Source organism: Anas acuta, chromosome 1 (genome assembly GCF_963932015.1).
Source record: "Anas acuta chromosome 1, bAnaAcu1.1, whole genome shotgun sequence".
Classification (NCBI taxonomy): Eukaryota; Metazoa; Chordata; class Aves; order Anseriformes; family Anatidae; genus Anas; species Anas acuta.
Window position 1 is genome coordinate 22,408,695 of NC_088979.1, and position 27,964 is coordinate 22,436,658.

A 27,964-nucleotide genomic window follows, 5' to 3' on the forward strand; every position below is an offset into this window, starting at 1 on the left:
AAAAAATAAGTTAACATTTATATTAAAAAAAAAATAATAATACATACAGCAAGAAATCTGCATATTTTTAAATAATTCTCTTTGGAAACACCCTTCCAGTCAGAATTCATATCGTTAATGCTGAATGTCTCAATTGCTCACAGCTGGTACCCACGGTGGAGAAAAATGTCCTTACGGTTTTGGTACAATGGGAAACTTAAATCCCCTCTGCGTTTTCCTTTTATTTTTGCCCTCCTGCCACACCTTCAGTGCTTTTCAGGAGGCTGTGGAGTGCGTCGAGTTTGCCCTTGTTTAAAATCAAAACAGATCTCCACCTCGTGGGCTTCAATTTTGATGTTCTTCTCTCCCTGCTTGAGCAAAGACTTGATACGTGCAGAAGGAAAAAAGGCTTGGCAGACGGGCAGGACCATCTGCCGGGACGAAAGCGCCCTGAAAACGCACCCCGAAAGCACAGCACAGCTTCCAGTCCATCCGACTCCATCCCACTAAGCCCCTGGTCGAGTCAAATAGAGGAGCTGTTCCTCAGCTCTCCTTCCCTTCACCACCCAGAGCTGTGCTGACAGGTCAAAAGCTGCGGAGGGCACCTAAGGCAGCATCCAGCCAGGGTAGGGCAGGGGTTCCTGCAGTGTCTGTTCAGGATTTGTTGCTCAGTACGAGCCAAAAAGTGAATTTAAATTTAATAGTGGCATTACATGGGCATGGCCCACCTTTCTAATGCTCTAACAAGCCTTTTTCGGGGCAAGGAATTCAGCTGGGGAATTATTTGGGGGAATTTGAGGGAATTCCAACCAGCCTGATGCACGGAGAGGAAAGCAGGGCCCTGCTTATTTTCCGGGCTCGATGCCGCCCCGCTGCCGGCGGTTTTTGAGGCAAAGAGGTTAAAAAAGTTAAATACAGTAAAAACTATGAAACCCAATCCTTTACAGAACGCAAATCTTGCGGGTGCTTTCTTAACCAGGCGAAAGCTGGTGTTTGGCAGGAGCCTTTTGGTTTTTTTTTGTGCGTACACAGGTGGTACAGCTCGCATCAGGCTAAGCACGACGGTGGCACTGCGGATCTGCGCCGTGTGCTATCAGGCAGTGGCTGTGGGGGAGGTCACTCCCTGGGCTACTGAAAGGTTTCATAGCAGCATTTAAGGTTAACTGGCACACAGAAGCCATGTTCGTTCTACGCACGCCGAAAAATAAAAAACAAAATTCAAAATTAAAACAGGAGGGGAAGCGCACGGCCCCGGATTAGCTGACGGCGCTGCCGGGAGCGTGCCAGAGGTGCGGCTTTTTTCCCTTGCCATCCTTTTTGACTGCGCTAGGAAGCAAGCTGCAAGCTGCAGCAGCGGGGCCGGGGATCCCCACGTCGCGCTTCCTGGTCTCTGCCTTACTGATTAACCGGGGGCAACGCTTCGGGCTCCCCCCGGCGCGGCTGCCTCCTCGGCTGCAGCGCTTCCCCAGGTGCCCGTGAGGCCAGCACGCAGTCATTTGCAGCTGTCCGAGCCAGCCTCCGTGCTTCTCTCCGCATCCGCCGTGGCTGCGTACGTGGCTTCCACGCTGTGCCATATCCCGTAGGTGAAGTAGATGATAAAGCCTGCGGGGAACGAGGGGAGAGAGCAAGGTGAGAGAACAGAAAGCTCTCCTCACGCCTACAGGCACAGGTTGCTGGTTAAGTCCAGCCGTCCTGACAGCACTCTGGCAGATCACAGCACTGCCTGCCTCAGAAAAAAACCATAAACACAGGCACCATATGTTAAAAGATGACCTATCCCTGCCCCAAAACCACCAGATGAAACAGGGCCAATTGCAGAATGAACCCCTCGCACTGTTCAGTGCTGTTTGTTCCACACAAAAGCGTTCCCTCTCCCCTTGTGTGCCTCCATCTCAGTAAAACACATCAGCAACTGATGCTCGTCCTTATCATAACCTCCCTGGGCTTTGCAGCCTCCTCCACAGGGCTGCTGGGAACACCTCGGGGCAGAGCTCAGCTTCAGGAAGCCCTTACTGGTTCACCTCTCTTCGATCCTCCAGATCTCCTTCCACTACAGGAGCTCACAAAGACTTCATGACCCTTAAAACAAAGCTGGAAACACACTGCCTACATGGCTTCAGCAGGTTACCTGGAGACTAAAAGCAAGCAGAATCCCTCCCTGGGATGCTACAATAAATTTATAGCTAACAAAATCCCATTAACTTTGACCACACGCTTTTTTTTCCTCTCTTAAACTCACCTATGAGCATCCAGACAGCAAATCGTATCCACGTGCCTAGGTCTAGCTGCATCATGAGGTAAACATTCACAAAAATACTCACAATAGGAAGAAGGGGCAAAAGAGGTACCTGAAAAAGCAAGAGGGATACATTACATCGGCTGGAGAGATTAAAGGGGAAGGAAGAACTTCACATCCCTGGCTAAATGGGCAGTGATGGCTGTCACCAACGCTTCAGCTGCCAGATCTGAGATAAAACAAGGTTAGATCAACACTCAGGGGATTACAAAAATTACTAATAAATAATAAAAAAAAATAAGTCTGAAATATTTTAAGCCTTTCCTGTTTAAGCTTCAACAAAAAACACCCCACACATTTACGGGGGCCAGCCATTCCCTTCATTAGGAAAGGGACGGCCATACAAGTTAGAAAAAAGAAGAATATTTTCCTAAATTAGGCGCTGTCAAGTCAGCAGGGACAAATGACATTGCCCTGCGGGGGTAAGGTATGTGTTCAGAGACTGCAGAGATGATCTCTGAACTATTATTGGGCATCTCCCAGAGCTCCTGGTAGACAAATCACCTATTAAAAAGAAATACGGGAAAACAACTGGGGAACAAACCAGTCAGCCTTGGATTCCTGGAGAGATTTTGGAGAAAAATCACTAAGCAGGCAGGCTGTAAACGTCGAAAAGACAACAAGGAGATAAGAAACAGCCAGTACAGATTTACCAGTGACAGGTCTAATGTTCTGCTTCGGACAGGGTAGTGCCTGAGGGCAAAAAAGGGAGTTAAAATATCCTGAGTGTCAGGAAAAAAAAAGATCTCCTCAGAAATAAGTTCAGAAAATACAGCCCAAGCAACAGCTCCTAACTTTTCTGCTCTGAGGCACTTTGTTTCCACTCGTGGGCCCATCAGCCAAAGACGAGCTGCAAACACTAACTTGAGAAACTATGGTTGGGTTAAATTTATTGAAAAACTATGCGAGTACGTGGGAGGACGGGATTAGAATTCAAGCCTGCCTTTCTAGATTGAACAGCCTGGAATCAATACGAGGAAACGTGACCTGCAGGATTATACTGAAAAAAAAAACAAAATTTTTTTTTATAAAAAGGTTTTTTTTTCAATATAAAAATGATGCTGTGCTTGGGCAGGGCAAGGGAATGGAGAGAGTTGTTCTTATTTAATTTTGTTAACGAGAGAATGGTCATCCCTTAGCATGGCCAACAGCAGGATAAATAAAAATAAAATATCAGCTCAATGTGCAGCATGGAAATCTAGGCTAAGCTACTGGGAACAGCTTGCCAGCTGTCTGGGCAGCACAGCACCGAAAATGTGACAAGAAGGGCTGGTGTCTTCTGCCAGCCACCTCCCAGAGGGCTCTTTTCAAGCTGCACCTCCTCCCAGGGCACTCACCTTAAAGGAAAGCTTGGTCTTGCTTTCGGGCTGTTTCCATATAACGAAGCTGACGAGGAGAACCAGTATCGCAGCAAGAATCCACACGGCCTTTATCAGGATGCTTGGCTCGAGGGCAGTTAGGATGCAGCTGCCCACGATAAGGAAACCTGTGAACAGACACCAAAAGCTTATGGTGATTTTTTTTTTTTAATATAAATAAATAAATAATAAAAAAAATAAAAGACGTTAAAAAAAAAAAAAGAAATAAAAAAAATTGGCAAAGCAAAATCTGAAAGCAGAGCAAACAAAACTGCAAAACAAGAAAACGAATTTCCTTTCCCTGTACGCCCCCACACACCCCATCTGTGTATTTCCCTTCAAGTCATCAATTTAACCTGTAGATCCTCAGTTATTTTAGCTGCTACAAGAGCTCGCTGCAATTCCAGGTAACTCAAAACAAGCAAGGAGTTGAGCTTTCCCAGCACGGTGAGCTCCAGGACCTACCAGCTGCCCCCGAGCAGCGCTGCCCGGTGCTTACCGATGATGAAGGTTGAGACGTTCACCACTGAGCCAGAGAATTTGGAAGGGTCGGAATTTGGGGGACACAGGATGGCTTTGAGGGAACATTTCTCCTCTTCCTCTGGCAGAAAGCCAGCCTGCGAGTCGCTGGTGCTCACAGACTCGTTGTTGTCTGTCTCCTCTGTCGTTCGAGCCATCTGGTAAGCCAAATTAGGCTGCTCGGGCTGATACCTAGGAAAAGGGAAGTGAGACAAAGAATTTATGGGCTTGGCATAGGGCAACAGAAAACTGTGGCTGCACCCCAGATCCCTATAGCCTCAGAACAGGCACACGTAATGCCTACAGACTTGTGTTTCAGGGGAAAATCTGAGGATTTTTTCACTATGTGAGCAAATACAATCAGCTGTCACCGCCTAAAGCTTGGTTGTAACATCCATGTTTTAAGCTGGCCAGCCATCTCTTCCATAAACCCCATCACCCACATCACCAAAATATTATCAGGTGATAGCAGGAGGCCTGGAGAAGGATGTGCCAGGAGAAGAGCCACGAAGAGGCTGTGGGTTTATCTGTGGCAGCCTCCAGTGTTCTGGTGTGGAGGCAGTTGAACTAACAGCTCAGCACGTATCACGCCCTGGCAGCTGCTGATCACACCACGCAGAGACATTCCTGGTGTGCTGTCCTCCTCTGGTCCAGCCTCTTGTTGCTTTGCCTGTTGCTACAAAGCAAAGAACTGTAGGGTTTTTATTGCACATGTGGACAACGCCTCATTTAACAGGGCCCTGATGTACAACGACATGAATCCATCCACAAAAAAACCCTCTTCCAGCCCCAGCTCTTTTTTTTTTTTCATTTTTTCTTTGCATGTGGCTCTCAGCTACATCTACCTAAAGGACAGGACCATTTTGCCAGGCTCCTTAAAACCATTTCTGTGGGGATACGTTGACAAAGAGATTTGTGAAAGATGAGCTGTGGGACGCAGTGACACCCTTGGGTCCAGCCGTAGCAGGGTATCAGTCACAGCACCTTCCAGCTCTGGAAACGGTCGAGGTTTTTCTTCAATAGGCAGCCAAAGCAGCTGCCCTGGCTGCTGAAAGGCTGGCTGGCAGCTCTGCAGATCTACGGTGGGGAAAATGCCACCCGATAGGCACTGCAGCGTGCAAAAGCAAACTAGGAAGACATTTACAGCCATATGGAGCCGAGAGGGCTGGGAAACCAGAGGGAAGGTTTGAAGGGCAGGGAAAATCCCCCAGCTCTGTGCACTGGGGCAGGGTGGACAGCACAGGCACCCAGCACCAGCATTAAAGTGAAGTGTCGGCCCTTCACCTGAGTTTAGTTTCATTACATTTGCTGTGAGCAGGTAAAAAGCATCCTCTGGATTTTAACTAACTCGTTGAACACTGAAGGGTATTTTTCAGCAACACGATCTTCAAAATCCAGCCCTTCTGGGTAGAGCACTGCTTGTGAGGTGCCAAACAATTCAGATGCTCCATTTTCAGCTTATGCTCGGGAAGCTGTGGGAGCTCAGCCCTCGTAAAAGACACGCACTAAGGCACTGATCCTACAAACCCATGCTCAACTTCACTGCTGCTGCCAGGCTCTGCTCCTGCTCCCTTACTTGGTGGCTGAGCACGGGAACAAGCTGCCCAGAGAGGTGTGGGGTCTCCTCTCCTGGATATTCAGAAGCTGTCAGGACACAATCCTGGGTAAAATGCTCCAGGAGACCCTGCTTGAGAAGGCAGGTGGGGCTGGACAATCCCAACCCCAACCATTCTGTGGTTCTGTGCTTCCTTCTGGGACAATCTGCAGCACTTCACTGCTGACTGAAGGGTATCCCTGCTGACTTTCTGTAGGACACAGAGCAAAGGCAAAAGCCGTGAGCAACACAGCCCCACCTGGGTTTAATGCTCAGGTGAGAGCTGAACTCCCACTCTCACGCCTTCTCGCAGAAATGACACAAGAGAGAACCTCATGTGTCTGCCCAGGAGCTGGCTCTGTCCTTCAAACTCCAAAAAGGAGCCAGATGTCCGAGAATCTTCAGCCCTGCTGCTCATGATAGCTCCTTCCTTCCCACTGCTCTCATCACAGTAGGAGCATACTGACAGGGACCCTTCCCACAACCTATTTTCTCTTGAATCCCCTTGGAAAAGCCTGAAACTCTACCCCCAGTGAGAACAGGAGTGGTGATGACCATGGGCACATCTCCTAGGACACGCATGGTCTGACAGCTTTTAAGGGGGTGTGGAGCAGGGACTAACCGAGTCCTGTGGATCCCCTTGCACCTCCAGCGAGTACAAAAGCCCACGACCTTAAAAAAATAAATCTTTCACATGCTTAGCTGGAGATCTTCAGGGTTTTACAGGGTCTGTGGAAATTAGGAGGGCATCTGACTGTCCGTGTGGTGCAAGAGAGGCTCTTGCTCCAGCCATACCTCAACACCAGGACGCAGGCTGCCACCAAGGAGTAAGCCAGGAGGGTCCCGATGGACATGAGATCCACGAGATCCTTCAGGTCGAAGAGAAAAGCCATAACAGCTGCGGGGGGAGAGGAAGGCGAGAGGGAAGGAAAAACATTAATACAGCAGAATATGCACATCCCAGGAGCATTATCAGCAGCACAGCACACGTGTGGCTGTTGCTCGGGACTTGGCAAGGGGAACACAGGGAGCTGGGGGCATCCCGAGGTGGGGGAAGGCAGGATTTGCTGGGCACCCGTGGCCTTGTCAGTCCCTGACTCTCCTGGACTGCCACAGCACACGTGGCAAGTGCTCCCCACGCCTGCAGCTTCAGCTGCATGCTTATAGCCCACAGTGGGGCGACCAGAAGATGCTGCAGACTGGGTTTTCTTATTTTCTCTGGCTCTTTGCTCCCCAGTGTGGATTCAAGGCTCCATGAAGGGAAAAATGTGAGGGAAAAAGCTGCGTGGAAAACTGCACAGGGCCCAGGCTGCCGCTGCAGGAGGCTGAGCTGTTTCACTGCAGCTTAGAGCCCATGGTGACAGTCTTTCAACAACTCGGAGGTGGCACATTCTTCCTCTAGAGGCTTCTCCCCGATTTGGAGGGCAGAAGGTGAGGGAGAAAGCAGCACCACGCCTCTGCTTGCGAGGCACGGCGAGGACGGGGGTGGCTGCGAGAGGAGGATAAGCCACTCGGCTTTGCTGTCTGGGTTAATTCCTGTGCTCTTGGGAGGCGGGCGAGGGAAGGGGAGGACAGGACTGAGAGCAGCTGCGACGAACTGATTAACAAATGCTTGTGCCATGGGCTCCATCTGCTCGTCTCCGGCTGCTCTGGCATCTTCCCCCGAGCAGCAACCCACAGCCAGGGCAGGCTGCAGGGGCTGCAGCCAAGCCAGGGATGCTGGGGCACAGCTGGCTGCCACCTGCGGGGGGTTAATTACTTCTAAAGCCGGCCGAGAAGCCGGGGAGGGGATGAAGGCAGCTCTTGGCATGAGGCAGGGTGCCTGCAACGAGCTCGGAGCAAGAGGTGCAGACGCACAGAGAGCTACTCACGTTCACCCTGCCCTTGTGCTTCCTTGGAAACCCAAGGCATGCTCTGGGAAGTCACACTGTGCACTATATCCGATTAGCAGTGAGCGTCAGGCAGGCTTATCTGCCCCCAGGATGAGCTTATGGCTCTGCTCCTCCTGTTCGTGCAAGCTTTAGGATCTCACCTGCAATGGCTCCTGATGTCACCGTTGCAATTATGGGCGTTTTCCTCTTCTCGTTGACTTTCGCCAAAAATTTAAAGAGCAGCCCATCTTCTGCCATAGCATAAATTATTCGAGGCATTGGAAACATGGAGCCGAGGAGACTAAGAGCAGAGAAAGGGGAAATAAGCTACTTACAACACCTCCTGCTGAGCCCAGGAGCACAAAACACATCAAGTTTATGGCAGTAGAAACACGGAACAGGTGGCTTTCATCCACTTCAGCTTCTCTTTCAAGAGCTCCCTCTGAACAGCCCTGTTGCTGATAGCTGGCAACAGAGGCACAGCTCCATGGTTTTGGATAACTTAGCCTTGGGGCACAGAAACAGCCTGACTTTTGAGTGTCAAAACACCTGTAATTCCTTCCAGCCTCTAAGAGTTGCTCACCTAATTGCATATGCCTGAGCTGAACTGAAACAACAGGTCTCCAGGGAGAGTCAGGCATCCTGCAGGCAACTTGCAGATGCTCCACGAGATGCTCCCTGCTCCCTGACTTAATTCTGCTCCCCACTCAGCAGGCCTGGACATCTTGCAGGCCAGGCACTGTGGAGCTGTTTCCCTGACTCACTGATCCCAGGTTTGTATTACAGAGACAGAAAGATTGTGTTTGCTGCCATGATGGGTGTTTCTGAAGTGATCCTGGTCATGTGCATCACTGAAACTTGTCACAGGTTGAAATGCTGAGCTTTTTCAAGGCGACAGCTCTGAATTTCAGCCCTGATCCCAGCTCCTCTGCTAACAAAGACCCAGAGGAAGGTGATAAAGGCAAACAAGCTGGGCCACTATTCAGCCCTGACACGCACTGTTCTGTAAAGAAGCTGGAGATAAGTGTTTGCTTTGAAAAGAACACCAAGGACAGGCCGTGCCTCACCTCGTGGAAAGTGCACACAGGGAGCCGACCGCTACTGCGTAATTGGCTCCATCCCAGCCCACGTATTTAAAGGCGTTGGGCAAAGGGCTGTTGGTATCCAGCTGGTAGTAAGGCATCATGAGCGTCAGGGCAGCTGACACGCCAAAATAAGCCACGAAGCAGATGAGCAGAGACGCCACGATGCCGATGGGAATGGCCTTCTGAGGGTTTTTTACCTCCTCACCTAGAAGAGAGAAATTGGAGCATCAGCCCAAAGTCTAGCACGAATTTTCTCCCAGTCTAACACGTAATGGCTGGAGATTTCAAAGGCTCTGTGTAGGTTCAGCTGCTGTGTGGAGCTGCACACTCCCAACGGCCTGAGGAGCCCGTCACATACCTCAGACTGGCTGCTTCCTCCCACTGCTGCTGCTCCTGTCATTCCTTCAAACATTTGTGGGTGACGTGTAAACTCAGACATAGAAACAATCAGGATTAAAAGCAGCGCCTTCCCCCAAAAAGGGTTATTTTTATCTCCAACTGCTCCTGCTATCCCACTGATAGCGCAGCCCCAAAACAGCTCAAACTCACAAGTGATGAGACAAAAATTGTCATGCAGCTGTGGGGCAAGTATTTAGGTCCGAATTTCCGTCAGCATCTCCACCAAAGCAACTGCACTGTGACCAGAGCACCCTACGGGCCCAGTTGCAGGGAAGGTCAGGTAAGGCTTTTCATTTCACATGAAAATCACAGGGGTCTTTGAAAATCCCTTTCAAAAAAGGTCTCCCTCTGGTTTTTATAGAATGTTTTGGACAATCAAGTTGGGGCAAATGTGTAAAAAAATTTAAAAAATCCTCCAAATGCAGACAGTGATTGATTAAGAAGCAGCTTTGAGGCTTCCTTGTTCTCCAGAGCTGCTCCTGTCTCAAAGCAAAAGCTTCTGAGGCTTGGCATTTCGGGAGGCAGAACCAATAAGCAGACTCTTGTACCTATAAGTCAAAGACAGATGAATGTGTTCCTCCTCCAAGGAGAGGCCCCAGGGCTAGCTGAAGTAATGGAGCCAGCATTTCTCAAACTCCTTGGAACACGAGGCAGTACTTTGTTATCTGTCTCTGTGATGGTCTCCTCCCTCTGTGCCAGCTTTGAAGCAACTCATTCCTTGCCAAACGCGAAATTAAGGTTAAGCCTTCCTTCCTCCAGGGGAATTAAATCCTTCTAAGCCAGGAGGAATGTAACAGCGCTGGTGGTTACTCTCTCAGAAGGAGATCTCTGAACCCTTGGAGATAAAAACTCCCCTTCATTTTGAGGCACTGCTTTAGGTGGAATATTCCTCCTTGGAGGCTCCCTCTTTCTCTGGCTCTCTGAATACTCCAAGCCAGTGGAGGATGACTGGAGCACCACTTCAGCTGAAGGCACTGAAGCATCCTGCTCCAGGATAACCTGATTAAAGCGTCGTCTGGAGTTAGAGGCTCAAACTCCACCAGTCACACAAGAACCTGGGTTTTACTGCATGCCTGTTGGTAAAACTGGCCGTGTTTTCTGAGCTGGTTATTAGCAGCAGTGAACAACCATGGGATTGAGCCCCAGAGGCAAAGAAGAAGGGAAAAAGCTCTTTTTATGGGTTATATGATCTAGCCACCTGCCACAGCAGCCAGAAGGCAACGTTCGTGCACCCAGGGACTTGGACGTACTCAGCAGTTTGAGGATTAGGAGCAGCTGAGTCAAAAATGTATTTTGGGCTGAGGTTCACAGGGAAAATGGATGCAGCGTCACGGATTACTCATCATCTGTGCTGTAAAACATTCCTGAAAGCCAAGCAGCCAGAAACCAGGGTCACATCTGGCAGGAAGACCTGCTCCCTCTTACCTGTCGTAGCGATACAGTCAAATCCAACGAAGGCATAAAAGCACGTGGCTGCCCCTGAGAGGACTCCTTTCAATCCATAGGGCATGAAACCTCCAACACCATACAGCATTTCTCCCTGGGTATGGCTGAAAAACACGACACGGGGTTATAGAAGGCATTCTGCCCAGGTGGCAGGAACCAAACTCACACCAACGTCCACAGCTGGAGTTCAAAGGGACACGCTCTCCTTTTCACGTGCCAGCATGCAAATTCTGAGGAAAATGCTCAGCCCTACCCACTGCTGGGCTCTGGACTGGGCTGCAGCAGCCTGGGGAACGCAGGGAATAAAAATGGTTTGTGATTTATTCACAGCACCTGTATTCATGTTGGGATAAAAATGTCTCGGCTGAGACAGGGAGAAAACAACATGACTATTAAATTTTCTTTCCTGATAACATTGTATGTGTGTAGATACATTTCAAGAAGCTTTTGAAAAAGCACAACATCTAATTCTGAAAACTGACGACAGAGAAAAATGTAAAGCATCCGCTGTTCACCTAAGATGAACTCAGACAAGGCGTGAGGAGACATCAGAGCAACACAGGGTGCCGTGACAGTCTAAAACCTACCCAGTGCTCCACCCTCAGCCTCAAAACTCCCTTCACCAAATCCTGTATGCAAATCCTGCGTGTGAGCTGAGGTACCTGCACCTCTGACAAAGCAAATCCTTTGCTGAGCCTGACCCAAAGCTCGTTACAACAGGCACCTAATGACCCCAGTGCACTCCGGATCAAAGCCTGAGATACACCTGCCTGTGTCAATATGCATATACAGAAGATCCTTCAGTTAGAGTAATTTAGGCCACTCAAAACTGAGGAAGAAGCCTTGCAAAGATGAATTAATTCAATTAATGAGAATACCAGATCTGCACATCTTATCAGGTAGAAGCGTCTGAACTCTCTTGCAGGAGCTCCACCGAGAGCTGCAAACTCGCCTGTTATTTGCAGAAATAGCACAGCCTAAATGTGGGTTGCTCTGGAAATAATGCTAAAGCGAAGCAAACCCCAGACAGACTTGACAAAAATAGCAAGAGCTATGGGTGAAAGAGCTACAGCTCCACGTTGAAGCCGTTGCACTAATTGCTACTTGCATGGGAATAGCAGGAGGGAGGGAGGGGGAACCTTTCCTACAGAAGCAATTTGTTCGCAGGGAAGAAGATCACAGCAGGCTGAATTTTCCAGAGAAGCTCAATAAGCGGCTTGTATACAAGCCAAGCTAGACCCATGCAACATTTATAAATCTCTCCGGCGTGTGCCAGCCTGTGTTTCCTTGCAGGCCAGCGTGAAGGGTTCAGAGAGTGAGCCAGGACTGAGCTGATGGATGTGGAGACATTGCAAAGCCAGGGAGCAGTCGTTCTGTGCCACACAGTCTCAAGTAAAAAAAAATAACAGCCTGGTATCACTGGCTACCCTTGCAAGCTCCTTATTTTTGGTCTTTTGTTGGAATTGAGGATTTTGGCCATGCAGCAAAATGTCATTAAAAATGGATTTGTGATACGCCTGCTGCAGTGCATTAAAATAACCTGCAACTTGCCTCCCACTTCCTCAGGTATTTGGGACGAGGTCTCCCAAAGGTACAATGGTTCTTCACGGAAACTGCCCACGAGCCCGAAGAAACGACAGAGCTACACTTGATCGTGGCTTAAAACAGGCACCAGAGCCAACCTCGTGCTCCAGGTTATCTGAAAAGCTCTTTTCTCTCAATTTTGGACTCGCTCCTGTGCAGAGCCCATGCTGGCACAGCCTAATTCCCACCAGTTTCACCCCAACAGTCACCCACATTCATGAAACACCCACCAAAACCATCTTTGCCCCCAAAGAGCTCGGTGAAGGAGGAAGCCGTCCCGTTCACCGATCCTCTGAATCGCCCCACAAACCCTCCTCTGAACCTGCTGTTGCAAATGCATCCATTTTAGGTCTAAAAAATAAAAGGTGCGACCTACTTGTCCCCCAAAATGCTGTGGTTGGTGTTGTAAATGTCCTCTTCAGTCAGCTGCCAGTTCTTAAGCGATCCTTTCACGAAGCCGGAGACCATGACAAAGCCGAGGACAAGGATGTTGATGCAGGTGAACACTTTGTTCACCAGGGCCGATTCCTTCACACCAAAAATTAAAAGCCCTGCGAAAAGAGCAAACACACAGTCGGCTACTTCAGCACCAGCAGCATGCGCAGGGGCTGGTGGAGGAGACCCAGAACAGCTCCCTTAGTGAAAATGTTAGTGCTGTACCAAATCTGAGCTCTTCCCAGCTTAAAATTTTACACATTTTCAAGACTTTTCCAAATCCTGATCAAAGCCTTAGCACATTTTTAGGAAAAAAGGAGGAGGACCTGACTGCTTTTCATACGTTTACTTCTCTGGGGTCTTGCATTCAGTGCTGCAAATTGAAGCCCGTACATATTTCCATGTTTTGACACCTAATATAAAAAAATAGTACATGAGGTTGCTACCGAGTCCCATGTTTTTCCCTCTCACTTTTCTTGGCCCAAGGCACTGAAAATTGGCAAATTATCAAAGGGGGAATAAAAGTAGTGGAGTAAGAGAACGAAATCCTTGTGTAATAGGATTTGTGGGGGGAAGGATTAGACTTCCATACCTGATTGAGGATAACAAGTCATCTTTTCTTGCCTTCCTTATATAAAATTTGATCAAAGGCTTTAAAGGTGGCTCAAAAACATCAACAATGCTCCCCTCAAAGCTTGTAAACAGGAGATGCCCAGCGTTAAACCCCCCCCGCCAGGTTTTTACCTGTTAGGATGATGATTATCACCACGGCGAAGATGTCTGGGTACTTGGCCAGCACTCCCGGCGCATCCATGGTCATGTATTTCCTGCAGAACTCCTCAATGTGCTGCCCGATGATCTCGTCGAACGTCGCGCTCCAGGCTCTGGCCACGCTGGAGGTTCCTGGGAGAAGAAAAAAGAGGACAAGGGTCACCTTTTGCAGCTGTCACACGCCCCAAACGTGGGGCACTTTACACAGCTTTTGGCCACGGCAGCTCTCAAAGGCTGCCTCTGAAGGCAGCCTTGCATTGGGAGCTCATGTGCTAGCAGAATTTCCTCTGCAGACCCAGCTCATTGCTTCACAGGGTGAAGGTCCCCATCGTGGTTTTTTTTTCCCCTCTGGAGCAGTCCAAACCTCATCCTGTACTCAAAGCACCTGCTCTGATATAAACAAAGGCCATCAGCCGTCTCAGACTGATGCTCTGACAAGATAAAATCCCTTAACAAAGTGTTTTGGCTTCCTCATCATCTTAAAAAACCCTCAAAGGTGCTCCACACTCCATCACAAATGTTCTGCTTTCCTTCAAGACAATTCAAGGGAAAAAGCTGTTTCTTTACTGCTGGTTTCTTTTTTTTTTTTTTAGTCTTGGCTGCAACGTTTCGTGTTCCAGGACGGGAACAACCAGCTCCTGCACGCTTTGTCTTTGATGCCAGCTGCTCGGAAGCCAGCTCCCCATCGCTATCAGTTCATCCTGAACTCTCTGTAACCAGTGGGCTTGAGGAGTGGGGGGAATCTGATGTTCTTCCAACGGTGCAGGCACCTGGATAATATCTTTATTGTTGCTGAGGAGCTTGGCACAAAGGCATGAGGCCTGTATCCAGCAGGGCTGTACCCAGGGCACCACGATCCTGGGACCCCAAGATTTCATTTTTTCCCCACATTACTTTCTGAGTGGGTGTCTGAAAGCCTCAGTGACAACATCAGCTTGGCTGAGTCCTTTATAAATTTCAGCTCCCACCACCTTGGCTGGCTCTGGTGGCACTGCTCAGGATTTTTTGCTACGCAAATGAAAAAAAAATTGGCTTTCTGCCCCCTCTCAGCCCCCAGCTCTGAACTGCAGCGTGTGCCTGCCAAGAGAGCTTTCTGTCCCACGCCCCTGATGCTGACGGGAGTTGTCCTTGCTCACAAGATGGGCAATTAGCACAAGGGAAAAAGTTGCATAAGATACAGAAGAGAGACCTCGTACAGCTCGCATCCTGCTCGGGCTGATTTTTCTTAGCCACCCTTCCCAAATTGCGAGGAAGCCAGTTGCAAGCATTTATTTTTGCTGCAAGAGCTGAATTCAAAGTAACCAAGCTGTGTCAGAGCTCCTTCACGGACAACACCTACGTAGTTTTTAATGAGTTCTCTACCCTCTGCTAACACAACCAGCAGCCAACTCAAAACCACAGGCCGAGGCAGCGGTTCAAAAGCCATTTTGAGAGGACAAAAAATACATCAGTCTCAGCTCATACTGGGAGCGTAATGCTGGGTGTACAATCTTTTCACGGTGAAATTGCAGAATCAGGTTTTGGGACCGTGCCGAGGTTCTTCCATGGCTATGTAAGCCAGTTCTGCGGTCCAGTATCATGGTAGGAAGGCCACCGTGTAGATAACAAGACAATGAGCATGAAGAAGACTGTGTGTCATTAACCTTCAGGATGAGGTGATAAATCACCACGAAATCCGTGCCATTTTTCTACATGTAGCCTCAACAGAGTCCATTTTAGAAGTCTGGAGGAAATTATATTCTTACTTTGTTTAAAAACTATTTTTATCTCCTCACTGGAATGAACCTGATTCATAAAAGAACCCCAGGACTCCGATTTCCGAAGGAGACGAGGTTAATTAACTCTGGCTTTTCAACCTCTCAGTTGTTATTAAAAAGAAAATAAAAGAGAGAGGAAAAGGAGGAAGAGTTTTCAGGGAGCACACAGACCAGAGCCAGCACAAGCAGCTGTTAGATCACTTCATTGCTCTTGATCTGATCTTACACTTCCCAGCTCCATGGGAACTGATCTCCAAGGTAACAGTTGCACATCCCATAAAATGCAACTTAAAAATAAATAAATTAAAAAAAAAATAACTTCCTTTAATCACTTAGCATAACACTGGGTTTCATTTTCATTCGTTGAGTCTTCACTCTCAGCTGGCAAGTTGGTTGCAGCCTTAATTATGGGCACGATGACGGATCCTTTCTTGGCAAAGTGTGCTCTGTTTTAGTGCATCCACGGGGCTGCACGCCGCGTGCTCAGAGCGTGCTGCGAGGCCTCCCTTAATGGGAGCAAAGGGCTTAGGAGGGATTTGGTTTGGACCTCTCAGAGGCTGCGAAACTGCAGCTCAGCCTAGGTTAAATCCTGCCACCACTCGTGAGAGAGAATTCTGATCTCCAGCTACTTTGAACGGGTCTCAAAGGGACCAGAAATTAATTCCTGATCAGGCAGGAGCACAGAAATTCTGTCTCAGCAGCCAGGGCATGCCAAGCGGGTGATGTGGGAGTTCAGAGGAAGGAGCTGCTGCAATAATTTGGCTTCAGGACAAAGCCCAGGGTGCAACACTCACCTTGTAGGGTGACAGCAGCCACTGCCGCCCTGCTGAAGAACCCTCAAACCTTCAGTGGGTTTTAAAAAGAAAGCACTAAAGGGACCAAAAAGGTTTAAAGCTAAGGTCTCATCGCACGCCCCCCGTACTCACCGATGACGTAGGAGAGGATTAAATTCCACCCCGTGATGAAGGCCCACAGCTCGCCCACGGTCACGTAGCTGTACAGATAAGCTGATCCCGTCTTGGGAACCCGGGCACCGAACTCTCCGTAGCAGAGCCCGGCCAGCACAGAAGCCAAGGCGGCGATGAGGAAGGAGATGACGATGGCAGGCCCCGCGTTTTCCCTTGCCACAGCCCCAGCCAGGACGTAGACGCCTGCCCCCAAGGTGCTGCCGACGCCCAGGGCCACCAAATCAAAAGTGTTGAGGCACCGCGAGAGCCGGCTGTCCTCTCGAGTGCAGTCCACGTTTTTCCGGCGAAGGAGCTGGTTCCCAAAATGCAGAATTTTCTGGCACTCCATCCTCGTGTCCGGGCCTGCGAGAAAAAAAAAAATCATAGTTATTTATACTTTTAAAGTCTCGGGGGGTGAACTAAGAGCAAAACTCGGGAGCGTTGCATCCCCGAATAAGGCTCCACACGTGCTGCTGGCCCTGGAGGGAAATGTGAGCACGTGCAGCAGTAAAACAGAGCCACATTTCCCTCTGGGAGCTCCAGCTCCTGCCAGCAGGCAGTAGCACGGGCTGGCAGCTGCCCCCGGGCTGGAAGAGATACAACTTGGGATAAAGGACACGCAGAGCCGAGCTTTATTTAATTCGGTCGCACCGAGGCAAGGCTCAAGCTGGTTTTTATTTGCATCAGCTGCGTGCAGCTCCCTCGGCCTCTCAGCTCACAGCCTGCCACCCTGCCTCCATCCCAGCATCAGCACCCGCAGCCTGCTGGCAGTCGAGTGCATTCAGGCCACTACCAAACAATGCTTCAGTTCTGCCATCACATCATCGATTTCAAAATGAAGAAACTCCTCATTTTCCCCACTCCCTCTCCCTCAGCCTGACGCCTGCCTCCCCTACCATCCCGATTTGCTTTCAGGCTTTGGTGCAAAGCCTCTGCTCCACAAACCTGCTGCCTAAGAACGATCATGGACCATTTATTTTCTGCACGGGCTTTTCATTTATTCATTAAAAAAAATAGCTGGCGAATTATCTCCAGCTCGTATATAAATCCAAGAATCCCACTTAAAATATATTTTGAAATAACTTAATTCTGAAGCTTCCTGGGGCACACCTGCGGGTATTTTTTCCAGCTGCGTTGTGGTTATCAAGAGCAAAAGCAGAAGGGCTTCCAACGGATAACCTGGTTAGAGGAGGAACTGTTTCATTAGGACAGGCCTAGAAATTAAGGTTGGTGGCCATCCTGAGCCTCTCCTGCCCGTTCCTGTGGCTTTTCAAGCAGCGGGTGACAAAAGCAAGGTTTTGCTTCCAATTACACCCCCTGGGACTCGGCAAAGTGCCTTTCAGTAAGGACAAGCAGTGATTTTGCTCCTCGTCCCACAGCACAGCACCTCCCTGGATGCCGCGGAGGGGCCCGCACGCCCTTGCCCCAAACCTTCCCCCTGCTCTCATTTGTTATCTTTGCGATTGCATCAAAGGGGGACTGCGGCGGAGCTGATTTTCCCCTCCTTAGAAGTCGGGCCCGCCTGTGATCTCGCTTTTTGAAGGCTTCTTGCCTTTGAAGTACGGAAATGTGTGCAGGGCTGCCTGCTCTCGCTCCCACTCCTACCCGCACTTGAAAGGAGGAGCCTTTATTTCGGCGTGTGGGCAGCGCTCCCGTGGTGTAACGCAGCCCTAATCGCCTCAAACAATGCGAGTTGCTCTAGAGACGCTGCCAAACGGCACATAACCACCTCCCCGTCGAGGAAACTTGACCTGAATGAACCGAAATGAGCTCTGTGTGCCCTCACATGCCCGATTCTCACCCTGCTCAGGGCACCGAGGTGTTAGAGAAATCCTCTGGGACCCTGGGCATGAGCTCCTGGAAGGGGAGGAAGAGCCCCTTGGAGGGGCTCTGGGCATCACTCACCTGCTGCTAGGACAGCTCCTGGGACAAGCTTTTGTAGGGCCGCCCCTCCTCCTGCACGGAGCCCACGCTAAAGCTATGGGGCCAAAGCAGCACTGAGAGCTTTATGAAATGCCAACCCTTCCTCCCATCCTCTCATCACTTAAAACCACCCCAGGACGCAAGGAGCTGGCCTGATTTCTGCAGCTCACCTCAGCTCCTGCCCTTTATACACCCTCCAGTTATTCTGGGAAGCGTGGAGAGGCAGCTTGTGCCACCCCAGGTGGCTTCACCCCAAATCCTGGGCACCCGGGGGCTTCAGCAGGAGCTGAGGGAAGGCTGAGCCACCTCGATAACCTAGCAGGGAGGCTCCCGGGGCAGGGTTCACATCCTCCAGTGAGATCCTGCCGGAGCCAGCAGCAGAGCTCCCACCAACATCAATAGGGCCCAATTCCCCCCGTTCCTCCAGGTCCTTGTCCTTTATTTACAGCTCAGCGCGTGTTTGTTCTGCGTCCAAATTCTCCTGCCTCGGCCGCATTGTGTTGTGAAGTCAAATAAGATATTCTTTCTCTTCTGATCTAATTGTTCATTAACCTGTTATATCAGGCTTGTGGATTTCCTTCCCCGTCGACAACATTTCCAAAAGGGCCGAAGTTCTTCAAAAACAAGCCGGTAAGAAAACAAGCAGCCTTGCATCTGGCTACAAGCAGCAAACCAGAACAAACATCTGGCCGGCCGAACATGAAACGCCACGCGTAAAAATAAGCTGACACGGCAGCCCTTTTACATAAGCAGCGCTACCACTTCCGAAACAGCCACGGTTTGTTTCAGCTGCTGGAAACCCCTCCTTATCTGCCTCAAGGCCCTGCTGCTCCCGAGAATTTGCTTCTCACAAGCCAGCTCCGACACGCAGAAGAGCGTGAAATTAATGAAGTGCTCTGGCACCTCTACAGAGGAAGCACGAGCAGAAAACCCTGCTCAACCTCATCCCTTATATGCTTATGTTCATCAAAACCTTCGCTGCCAATGCCCCTCCTTAACTGCAAAGTGGCATCCCACGGTCGGTTTTGTTTTTCCTTGGCATCCTTTTGGTCTTCAGCGAATGTCTCCTCATGCAGCTACAGCATCACCGCTACCGAGCTGCAGAACAAACAGCGGGTGCTTATGACACGTTGGCATGTCTGGAAAACAATGCGGAATGGGTTTGGCCCTGTTTTTATATTAAACACACACCATGTTTCTCAACATCCCCGTGGTGATGACTTTTTGATGGTAACAAACCCCTTCGGGTGCCCTTTCCAAAGGGCTGGCTTTGGTTCGTCCATCCCTGAGGTAGCACCATCCACAGAGAAAGAAGAGATTTTTCTTCTTCAGAAAAAGAAGAGATGGAAAACCTCTGTTCCTACTCTTTCTAGTAGCACGACGGATATTTTCGGGTGTCAGATTGAACTGCAGACTCCTAGAGGCAAAGAGGTTTTAGGGGACCTCACCAGAACCACCGACTGCCTCCTGAAACCTCGTTGGAAACACACAAAGGAAAGCAAACAAGAAGTGAGGCAGCCACCTCAGGTGCAAAGCAAAACCTTATTTCCCTGCACTAAAGGATTAAGAGTGTCAGGTAATGCGCTTTGGAAGGACCTCTCTTGGAAAACCTACAGGTGCTTTGTGAAGCTACCTTGCAACGAGTGACAGAGCAGAGAGAAGACAGCTACAAGAGACGCTGAGCTCTCCACACAGACTCCTGCCACGAGAGAAGAGGCTTCACAGCTGATGAAAACCAAGGCAGGACCATGCAGCAGCGTTACGTGGAGCTGGAAGACATCCCAGCACGGCAGCAGCGATGGCTGGGAGCCCGAGCCAAAAGCCAGTGAAAGGAACTGGAAACCTTTGCATCAGTTGCACCGTGCAGAAAAGGATGCCACCCTCTTTTTTTTCTGATAACCAGGCAAGATTCATCCGTGTGCTGTCGCATTGTTCCCTTGATTCCCATAATTCTGTATTTTTTACGTGTCTAAGTATGTATTTATGTCCATACACCCTGCAGAAACGCAGATTACATCGGCACGTAGGGATGTGGCCACTGAGCGTTATATTCCTTGCCAAATCCTGTCATGAAAAGGGGGATCACCCAGCAGCAAGGCATTTATGGCTCAGAGCGAAGCCATGCAGTTAAATATAAACCACTCGCTACACACAGCTCGGCCGCACACGCAGCAGTGGGTGTGCAGTGTGTACAAACACGCTCTTGACTACCTGCCCAGAGACACGCTGCCCTCAAAACGGGGCCCGTGTTACTTTCCTCTTTTCAACACGGCCATTTGCATGGCAGGAGGAATGTGCTGCCCGGGAACCAGCCCTCTGCCCCTCGTGGCTTCTGTTCTTCCAGCTCCTGAATGTCAGGAGTAGCTCAGAGATTTCTCTCACTGCTCTGCAGGCGTCTCACAGCCCTGGAAGATTCACCCCACTGCAAAAGGAGCAGCGAGGTGCCCTCTGTGATCCCTACACCATCCATTTACTCACCATCAGCTCCTGGAGGGGAACAGCCAGTGCCACTGGAAGGGCAGAGCGTGCTGCTGCTCCACTTCTGCCTCGGGGTGCTGCTGCTCGCCAGCCTGTCTTGTGAACCAGCACAGCTGCTGGCCACAACAAGAAACAAGTTCATTTCCCATCCCATAAGGGCTTCCAAGACGGCAATCATCCTCTTCCCAAGTCCAGACAAAACCTCCTAACTGCAAACTGTTTGCGAGCCAGGGATTTCCCCCAAACCTCAGAGCAGACAGACTTCAATGTTCTGCTTCAATGCCTGCCTAAAACTTGAGCCGGGTTATTTGTGGTTATGCTTCAGAACATATTTTAAAACAAAGAATGATTTTTGACCAAAATAAAAGGAGGGAGGGTGTGACAAAGGGTGTCACACCTCTCCCGCTACGGGAATCCCTATTTTCTGATGAAAAGCATTTAAATTGAAATTATCTCCCACCAGCTCGACCCGTCTTCCCAAATAGTTCCTCAGCAGGGCTTCAAATTACATTTTGTGAGAAAAGGGCTTGATTTAACTCCCCCAATTTGTCACAAAACCTGAGGGGATCTCCACTGATAATTAGATGTGCCCAAGCACAGCCTGAGATGGATTGCCAGGGATCGAGTCCGAATGACAAACGGCCTGGAGTCTGCCAGGGGTTCAGCCTTGACAGCAAGCAGGAAAAAAAAAAAAAAAAAGGAATTATGCTCTGGGAAACAATACTAAATAAGCAAGTTTCTGTCTTCTTACATCCAGATAAAAGGGAGACAGAGCTCTGCTCAGCCGAAACGTCCGGCTGTGCCACGCAGCGAGCTGCAGGAGCGGCCTTTAGACAATGATCCTTGGGAGACGGTGGGAAGTGTCCGTGAGGAGATAAGGAAGCAAGCTAGACCGAGACAGAAGTTGGTTTGTTATTAAAACAGCGGTGGGGAAACGACCAAATCAGAAATCCAGAGCCCCAACGCTTCTGCAGAAGAACGAACGGCATCCTGTAGCGAGGTGGGTGGATGGATGGAGGGAGCCTTCCCCAAACGCTGCCGTTTAATCAACGAGAAGGGCACAGCACGCAGGGATTTTCAGGCACACCAATTTTGGGATGTCCCTGAGAGGTGAGGATGGCAGCCAGCACTTTGCTACCCTCGGGTAACCGTGTCTGCAAACCTCAAATAATGCTGCAGAGCCTACACCGCCCCTCAGGGCTTGGGCGATCTAAATAAAGTAATTAGACTAATTAATTAATTAATCCGGGAGTTTTCCCAGGTAAAGCACGAGGCAGGCACCTGGCCACACTTCTCATCTGCCATCAGACCACCCCAACCTGGTGAAAGCTGCTACCTGTGCTTGCAACGCGCTACTCCAGTTGCATCATCATCTATCATCATCTTCCCACCTTCCTCCCCTGCCCAGGCAGCTCCTTCCCGCAGGATTCCCGGCCACCTGGAGCAGCCTGGTGGTTCGGAACAGCAGCAGGGCACGGTTTGGTGCTTTCTGCCAACACCACGAGCAGTTGCCATGGCAGCTTCGCCCACGTACTTGCCCGCTCGCTGTTAAAGCTTCATGTTGCACCAGTCGCTCGCTTTCCTTCCAGTATCCGCCCCGATCCTGCCCAGCTCGGCGCTCCTCCAGTCCCTTAGACCAGTAAAATCCAGCATTCAGTGGGACAGGAGCACCTGAGTAATAAAAAAAAAAAGGCAGACGAGGTGGGATTACTGCTCTGACCGAGGGGAAATCGCACGGTCATCAGGTGCTCCTGCTGCCGCACGGGTATCGGAGGCCAGGCTTGATCTATTCCACCTAAATAAATCTTATTATCGGAGCGGGGCAGGTGGAAGGTCTGTTTGCTGTTGGTAAACACTCTTCGCTGGGCTAAAACTCACTGCTCAGCTCTCCCCTGCTCCTTGACGGCCGTGCTGCTGGAGGAAAAAAGGCAAAGCGAAAGCTTTTCTCTGCAGGCTGGCCAGATTTGCCATCGTCGAGTTCTCATTCCCCTCCAGCAGCCTGGCAGCCGACCAGAAAAATTACTAGTGGCATCCAGCCTGCTATCACATGTTACAAACCTGATTAGAGTTTCCCAGGTCTGATACCAAAAGAAATCTCTCCTGATTGCATTTTTGGGGTTGGAGGTGTGCAGAGAGGCCGAACTGCTGAACTTCAGAACCAAGGATCTCCTCGCCAGAGCGGTGATTCCTCCAACAATTGCAGTCCTCACAAATAAAGAGCCTTCTGAAGCTGCTGAGCTCTCGTGTTTTACTCTGCTGCTTGTGTTGGAGCTTTCCTGAAGCGAGAAGGCCCCAGCAGCCAAACTCCCAGCCCAATCCTTGCTGTTCCAGATCAATCTCACACGAGTTCTCATTTTCCATACCCCAGCGGGAGCCCAAATACCGATTGCTCTTCCCCTGCGTGGCACCTCCACCCTCACCCCTCGTTCAGCTGCCGAGCTCTGGGTGTTCCCCTTCCTCATGCTAAGGCCGCCAGCACCTTTTTGGCTCCTTTCTTCCTCTTTTCCCGCAGATTACAAAGCCCAAAAGGCCCCTCCTGCTGCACCTGTGGTCAGCACCAGCAGATACCCGATGCTGTGGCATGGCTGCGCTTCCAAACCGTGCCAGCTGAATTCCCCATCCCCATTTCGATCGCTCCTGCTGCTGTTCCAAGCCAAAAGGGACACCAAGCAAAAGCCTTTCTCAACCTGCGCTGCCGGTCACCCTGCTCCGTGAAATTTTGGAAGGGGAAAAGCAAACAGCACAGCCCTCAGCAGCATCCTCTGCTTGGGAATTATCTCAAACAGGTCAGCAAGCGGTGAGGAACCCGGCGCAGAGTTTAATCAGCAACCTGGAGATGAAAGGCTGCACTCTGGTTACCCAGGCCAACAAACTAATCCCCTCTGTAGTATTTTTGCTGGAGATAAATCACCTTATTTATTCTGCCAGCTGAAACAACGTGGGTGAAAGAGTGGCTTCGGCAAAGCCACCTCCTTCTATGAACACAACAGGTTTTTTTATTTTAAGGCTCTCCCCCTTTTCTTCAGCGCAGGGACACAGCTCGTGTGTCAGCTCTCAGTGAGCTCTTGCCACATCCATATCCTAAAGAGCCTCCCACAGAGGCATTCCTGAACGAAACCACTACAGCATCAGCAGCGTTTTGTTTTTGTTGTGCTTTATACTTCGTGCTTTTTTCCCCCCCTTCTTTTTTTGGCAGAAGTTCTCTCCTTCTGCTGCCCCGCAATCCACACCTACATCACTTCCCGCTGCACAGGCAGGACGGGGAAGCGGATCCTTGGGAAACAAAAAGCCCCGATCTCAGCGTGTTTCACCCATAAAGTTTAAAAAAAAAAAGGCAGTTTTACATGGCCCTGCTTTTAGAGCAAAAGGAAGTGGCACTGAACCACATCCCACAGCCACCCCGCAGCCCCAGCACACTCACCTGTGGTTTACCTGCCCCTCCACCCCGATGCCGGCTGTGGGGTGCAGACACACAAGGCAGCACCGTGCGGGTCTTCCTACGGCTGGCCCCGAGAGCTGTGGGCACAGAGGGGAATATCCCCAAAGGGGGAGGTGTAACCCAGTCCTTCTCACCACAGCCAAACGCCCGGCAGCCAGGAATAACACGGGGTCACAGCACGCACCGCTGCTTCTGCCCAGAACACCTCCTCGTTGGACAGAGCAGCTTCCAGGAATAAATAAATGAGCTGGGATTAAGCAAGCTGCGTGAATCCGCACCAGGGACAAACCCAGTTAAAGAAAAAGCTCATTGTTCCGTTTTTATTTTTTTTTTTAAGGATGTCGGAGTGGCTATAATAAACTTTTTTAGGAGGGGGTGACTACCAAACAGCCACTGGATTCAAGAAAAACACACCTTGCTCAATAAATCTGGATGGTAACTCATTGCAAGCCCTCAAAAATAGCACCCTAATTAAAATCCTCATTCCTCTAATTGATAAATTAAGCAGGCTGAAAGATCCGCAAAGAAAGACACAAATGACACGGGTCTGGAAAATGACGAGGCACAGGAGCGAGGTGCAAAACCTGTCCAGCTCAGGACAACTCTGGGGAAAGAGAACCCAAAAGTTGTTCCTCAGCCCAGAAAAAGGCAGGAGAAGGAGCTGTAAGGAAATAGGAAGCTAAATACTAACCTTACGGTCATAAATGGGGCATTTGAGTAAGCCTAGGAATCGCCTGGATTTCTCAGAGGAGTTGTGACATGGTACGGCACGCACTGAGGAGCGGGTTAGATCATCAGGAAAATGTAAGGAGGAATGCTGCTTAGCCAAGGAACCGGTAGTGTATTTTTTCACCTTATTTACCCCAATTTCTGAGCACATTTCATTTGCACCTCTGTGAAAATGACGTCTTCTGATCTGTTTTTCACTTGAGGGGAAAACTGGAAACTCCGAAATGCACCCCGAGCCAAAAACCTCGTGGCATTTCATCCTGGAAACTCCGAAACAAGGCACTTCTGTGCAAGATACGGCTCACAGGACTGCTGGGCAGCCACCTCGGTGGGCTCAGGGCAAGCCAGCAACGCTGGGACGAGGCTCCTGGGGTTTATACAAGCCATGCTGGCAGCGGGGAGGTAGGAGCCCCAGTCCCTAATCTCTGACACTCCCCAAGTGCCCAGGAACCACAGGGAGGTGTCAGTGAACCCCACGTCTTGTTTGACCAAGAGATTCAGCTCAGCCCTTTTATTTTTTTTTTCCTTTGTGGGTTTAAGCAGGCAGCGATACAGGAGCAAAGGCAGCAAGAAGGGAGTGCTCGAATACCAGAACAAACTCACCCCCAGTGCAAACAGCCACGGCTCTCCCCAAAGCCACGGGGGAATCCGAGAACCTCACAGGTTGACCGAGATCAAGGTTTAGGTGTTTGCAGTGCAGACCTTTACGTCGGCATCGCTGATATGGGCCAGGAGAAGGGAATTAAAGGTGAAAGCTAGACTGGCACAGAGCAGCCCTCACACATCCCATAACCTAAAGCAGAGACACAGAGCCCAGGTGCAACATTACCTGCCATTTGTTAGTGGATTGGCACAGAAAAAAAGATAAAAATAAAACTAGGAGTGGCAAAGATTTCAAGAGAAACACAGCTCCGAGCTGGTTCCTCTGAAAACTGGTTAGGTTGCAGGAAGAGCAATGCTCTTCTACGCTCCTTCTGCCTAGCGGATCCAGCTCCCTTCTCTCTCCTTCACGTGGACTCATGAGCACGTTGCAAATGTGCAATAACACATTTTGACCCACATTCACAGCTGAACTGCTTGAATTAGAAGCCTCGCCGGCCTCAGTTTCCGTTCCAGCCCACCCAAAACTCAGGGGGGCTCCTGAAGGCGTCTTCGCGCTGCTCAGCACAAGCCTGCAAGGAGCGAGCCTCAAAACACCCCCTGGTGAAACAGCACAAATCAACAACACAGCCCAGGGAACAGGGGTATTTTGGGGCCAGTTTCACTAAGACACACTGGTGGAGGGGCACAGGACAAGAGCCATCCCCTCCAGTACAATACAGAATACAATCTGCAGTTACACAGCCTTGGCAATTCCACAATTACTCTTTTTTTTTTGCATCAGGTACAAACCTTGCCTAAAAGACGTTTAGGCTGACTGCTGAAGGCAAGCCCACAGAGTATCTCACCAGCCAGGAAGGTTTCTCCCAGTCAGAGGTAGAGCCAGTGCAGCTGGGAAGCTGGGTGTGGGTGCGTGCCTCGCCGTGTGCCAGGCATTTCGTAAAACAAACACCCGCTCAGCGCTGAAATCCAAAGCGAAACAAGCTTCCCTGTCACGAGGTTCAAATGCACTGCTGTCAGAGCAGGCTCTGCAAACCCTTTTTGCTTTACTACTGTTTTCACATGCTGCGTCTTGCCCTCGGGAACTCAGCACAGGGACTACCCACGCCTCTCCCTCCATGGCAGAGGCAGCCAAGTGTCACCGAGTAAAGGATTCCTAAAGGCAGAGCTGTCCCACAGCACCTACAGGTGCGAACACATCTTCCCCACACGCCCTGGGCTTGGAGCAGGGGCGCTGAGAGGTTTGTGTGATGGCAGACATCGCCACGGGGTTGTTCCTCGGGGCTGCTGCTGATGTTTGTACATGGCCGCGAGTGCCACACGTGGCAGGCAAAGCCGCTTAGCTAACAGACAGCTCACTCATAAACCCACCTTCTCTCATACCCTGTCAACTCCTCAGAGCTGCAGTGGTCTTCTTGTCCTCAGCACCGATGGTAATTACACCCTGCTCCAAAACGAAGACTCCTGAAGAGCCCTAACCCTTCTTTCCAGCCTGTGTTGCATATAAAAACCCTCCTCAGTTGGTTTTTCCCCCCCTCCCTGCCCTGTCTGCCACAAACGTTCGGACATGAATATGCAAAAGACGAAGAAACCCATCTGTTAGCCCAAGCGGCTGACAAACAAAATGGGCACAAGCCCCTTCCCTAAGCCCAGGTGGGAGCAGCGGTGACCAGGGCGGGCTGAAGGACAGCAGACAGCAGGAACTCGTGGGCTGCAGCCTCGGTTTGAGCACCAGGAGCACAAAACAGGCTTCTGAGTGAATTCCCAGCCTCTTTTGTAATTTTTAAGGAAAGGAAAGCGCTGCATGCTGGGGCTGCAGCGGTCCCAGGTGAGGGATGGCCATGGTGGTCCGAGGCTCGCTCCTGCTCAGCGCTGAGGCCTGCACCTCCTGGAGAAGCATGTCCTCTGCCACCCCGCTCGTTTTGTGGGGTGAAGAGACGTGGGTTGAGCGGGGCCGGGCGGGTTTCACCCCTTGAAGGTGGGCAGGGTGGCGGCGATGCCCGCCTGGGTGGGTGCCAGGTGCCACCAAGGGCGGCCGGGCACCGTCCCCCTGCCACCACAGGGCAGCCAGGGCTGGGGGTCCCGGCGTGTTGGGGGGCACGGAGAGGGGATGGGACACCCCGAAAGCTGAACAAGGGCTGAAGGGGACCGAGGAGGGGGCTGAAGGGGGCTGAGGAGGGGACGCAGCCCCCGATTGCATCATGCAAAATGGATGCCCCGCGCGTGGCGCGGCCCCGTCCCCATCCCCGTCCTTCTTTCTCCTCGTCCCTCTGCCCGTCCCCGTCCCCTTCCAGCTCTCTCCACTCACCCACGACCCCCTGGCCGGCGGCGGGCTCAGTTGGGAGGCGAGGCGGAGCGGCGGGCGGCAGCGGCGGCGGGCATCGTGGCCATGGCAGCGCCGCGCTCCCCGCCGGCAAAAGGGGCCGCGCCGAGCTCCGCCTATGAATGCGGGAGGGGGGAGAGGGCGAGGCCGCCGGGACGGGGCCTTTTCGGGCTGCCCGGACCCCCCCGGGGATGGGGAAGGCGATGGGGTGGGTTTTAGGGAGGGCCGGTGCCGGAGCCGCCGCCCCCGCTGAGCCCCAGGCTCCGCCGCCCCCTGCCCACCATCTCGCTGCTTTCCCGCCCGCCGCCATGGCGGGCCCGGCCCGGGAGCTGAGGGGGGGAAGGAGCAAAAGGGGACTTTGAGCCATGGGGAGAAGGGTGATCGGGCAGATAGCGAGGCAGGGAAAAGGGAAAGAGAGGGAGGTGAAGGCC

The 27,964-nt window shown here is 50.9% G+C and overlaps 1 protein-coding gene across 2 annotated transcripts; it reads right to left on the minus strand.

The window, feature by feature from the left end:
• SLC7A1 (solute carrier family 7 member 1) lies at positions 1–27,749 on the minus strand. Of its 2 annotated transcripts, XM_068672441.1 has the most exons (13): positions 27,519–27,630; positions 21,977–22,113; positions 16,021–16,404; positions 13,311–13,469; positions 12,508–12,682; positions 10,527–10,651; positions 8,685–8,907; positions 7,779–7,918; positions 6,542–6,644; positions 4,133–4,344; positions 3,613–3,761; positions 2,219–2,327; positions 1–1,581 (listed from the first exon to the last, which is right to left on the minus strand). In XM_068672441.1, the coding sequence occupies exons 3-13, from the start codon at positions 16,388–16,390 to the stop codon at positions 1,472–1,474; spliced, it is 1,875 nt and encodes a 624-aa protein (XP_068528542.1). In that variant the 5' UTR covers positions 16,391–16,404; positions 21,977–22,113; positions 27,519–27,630; the 3' UTR covers positions 1–1,471. The 2 variants fall into 2 exon arrangements, with proteins under 2 accessions (XP_068528542.1, XP_068528531.1); XM_068672430.1 differs by lacking the exon at positions 21,977–22,113 and having other exon boundaries at positions 27,519–27,749.
• Positions 27,750–27,964: the final 215 nt, after the last annotated feature.

Bases quoted from the DNA above. Each gene is read 5' to 3' on its own strand.
- SLC7A1 (XM_068672430.1), bottom strand. From the start codon at position 16,390: ATGGAGTGCCAGAAAATTCTGCATTTTGGGAACCAGCTCCTTCGCCGG. The intron at 10,652-12,507 runs GTAGGTCGCACC...CGTGTTTTTCAG, and splicing joins CACAGCATTTTGGGGGACAA to CCATACCCAGGGAGAAATGC. The intron at 2,328-3,612 runs GTGAGTGCCCTG...TTGCTTTTTCAG, and splicing joins AGACCAAGCTTTCCTTTAAG to GTACCTCTTTTGCCCCTTCT.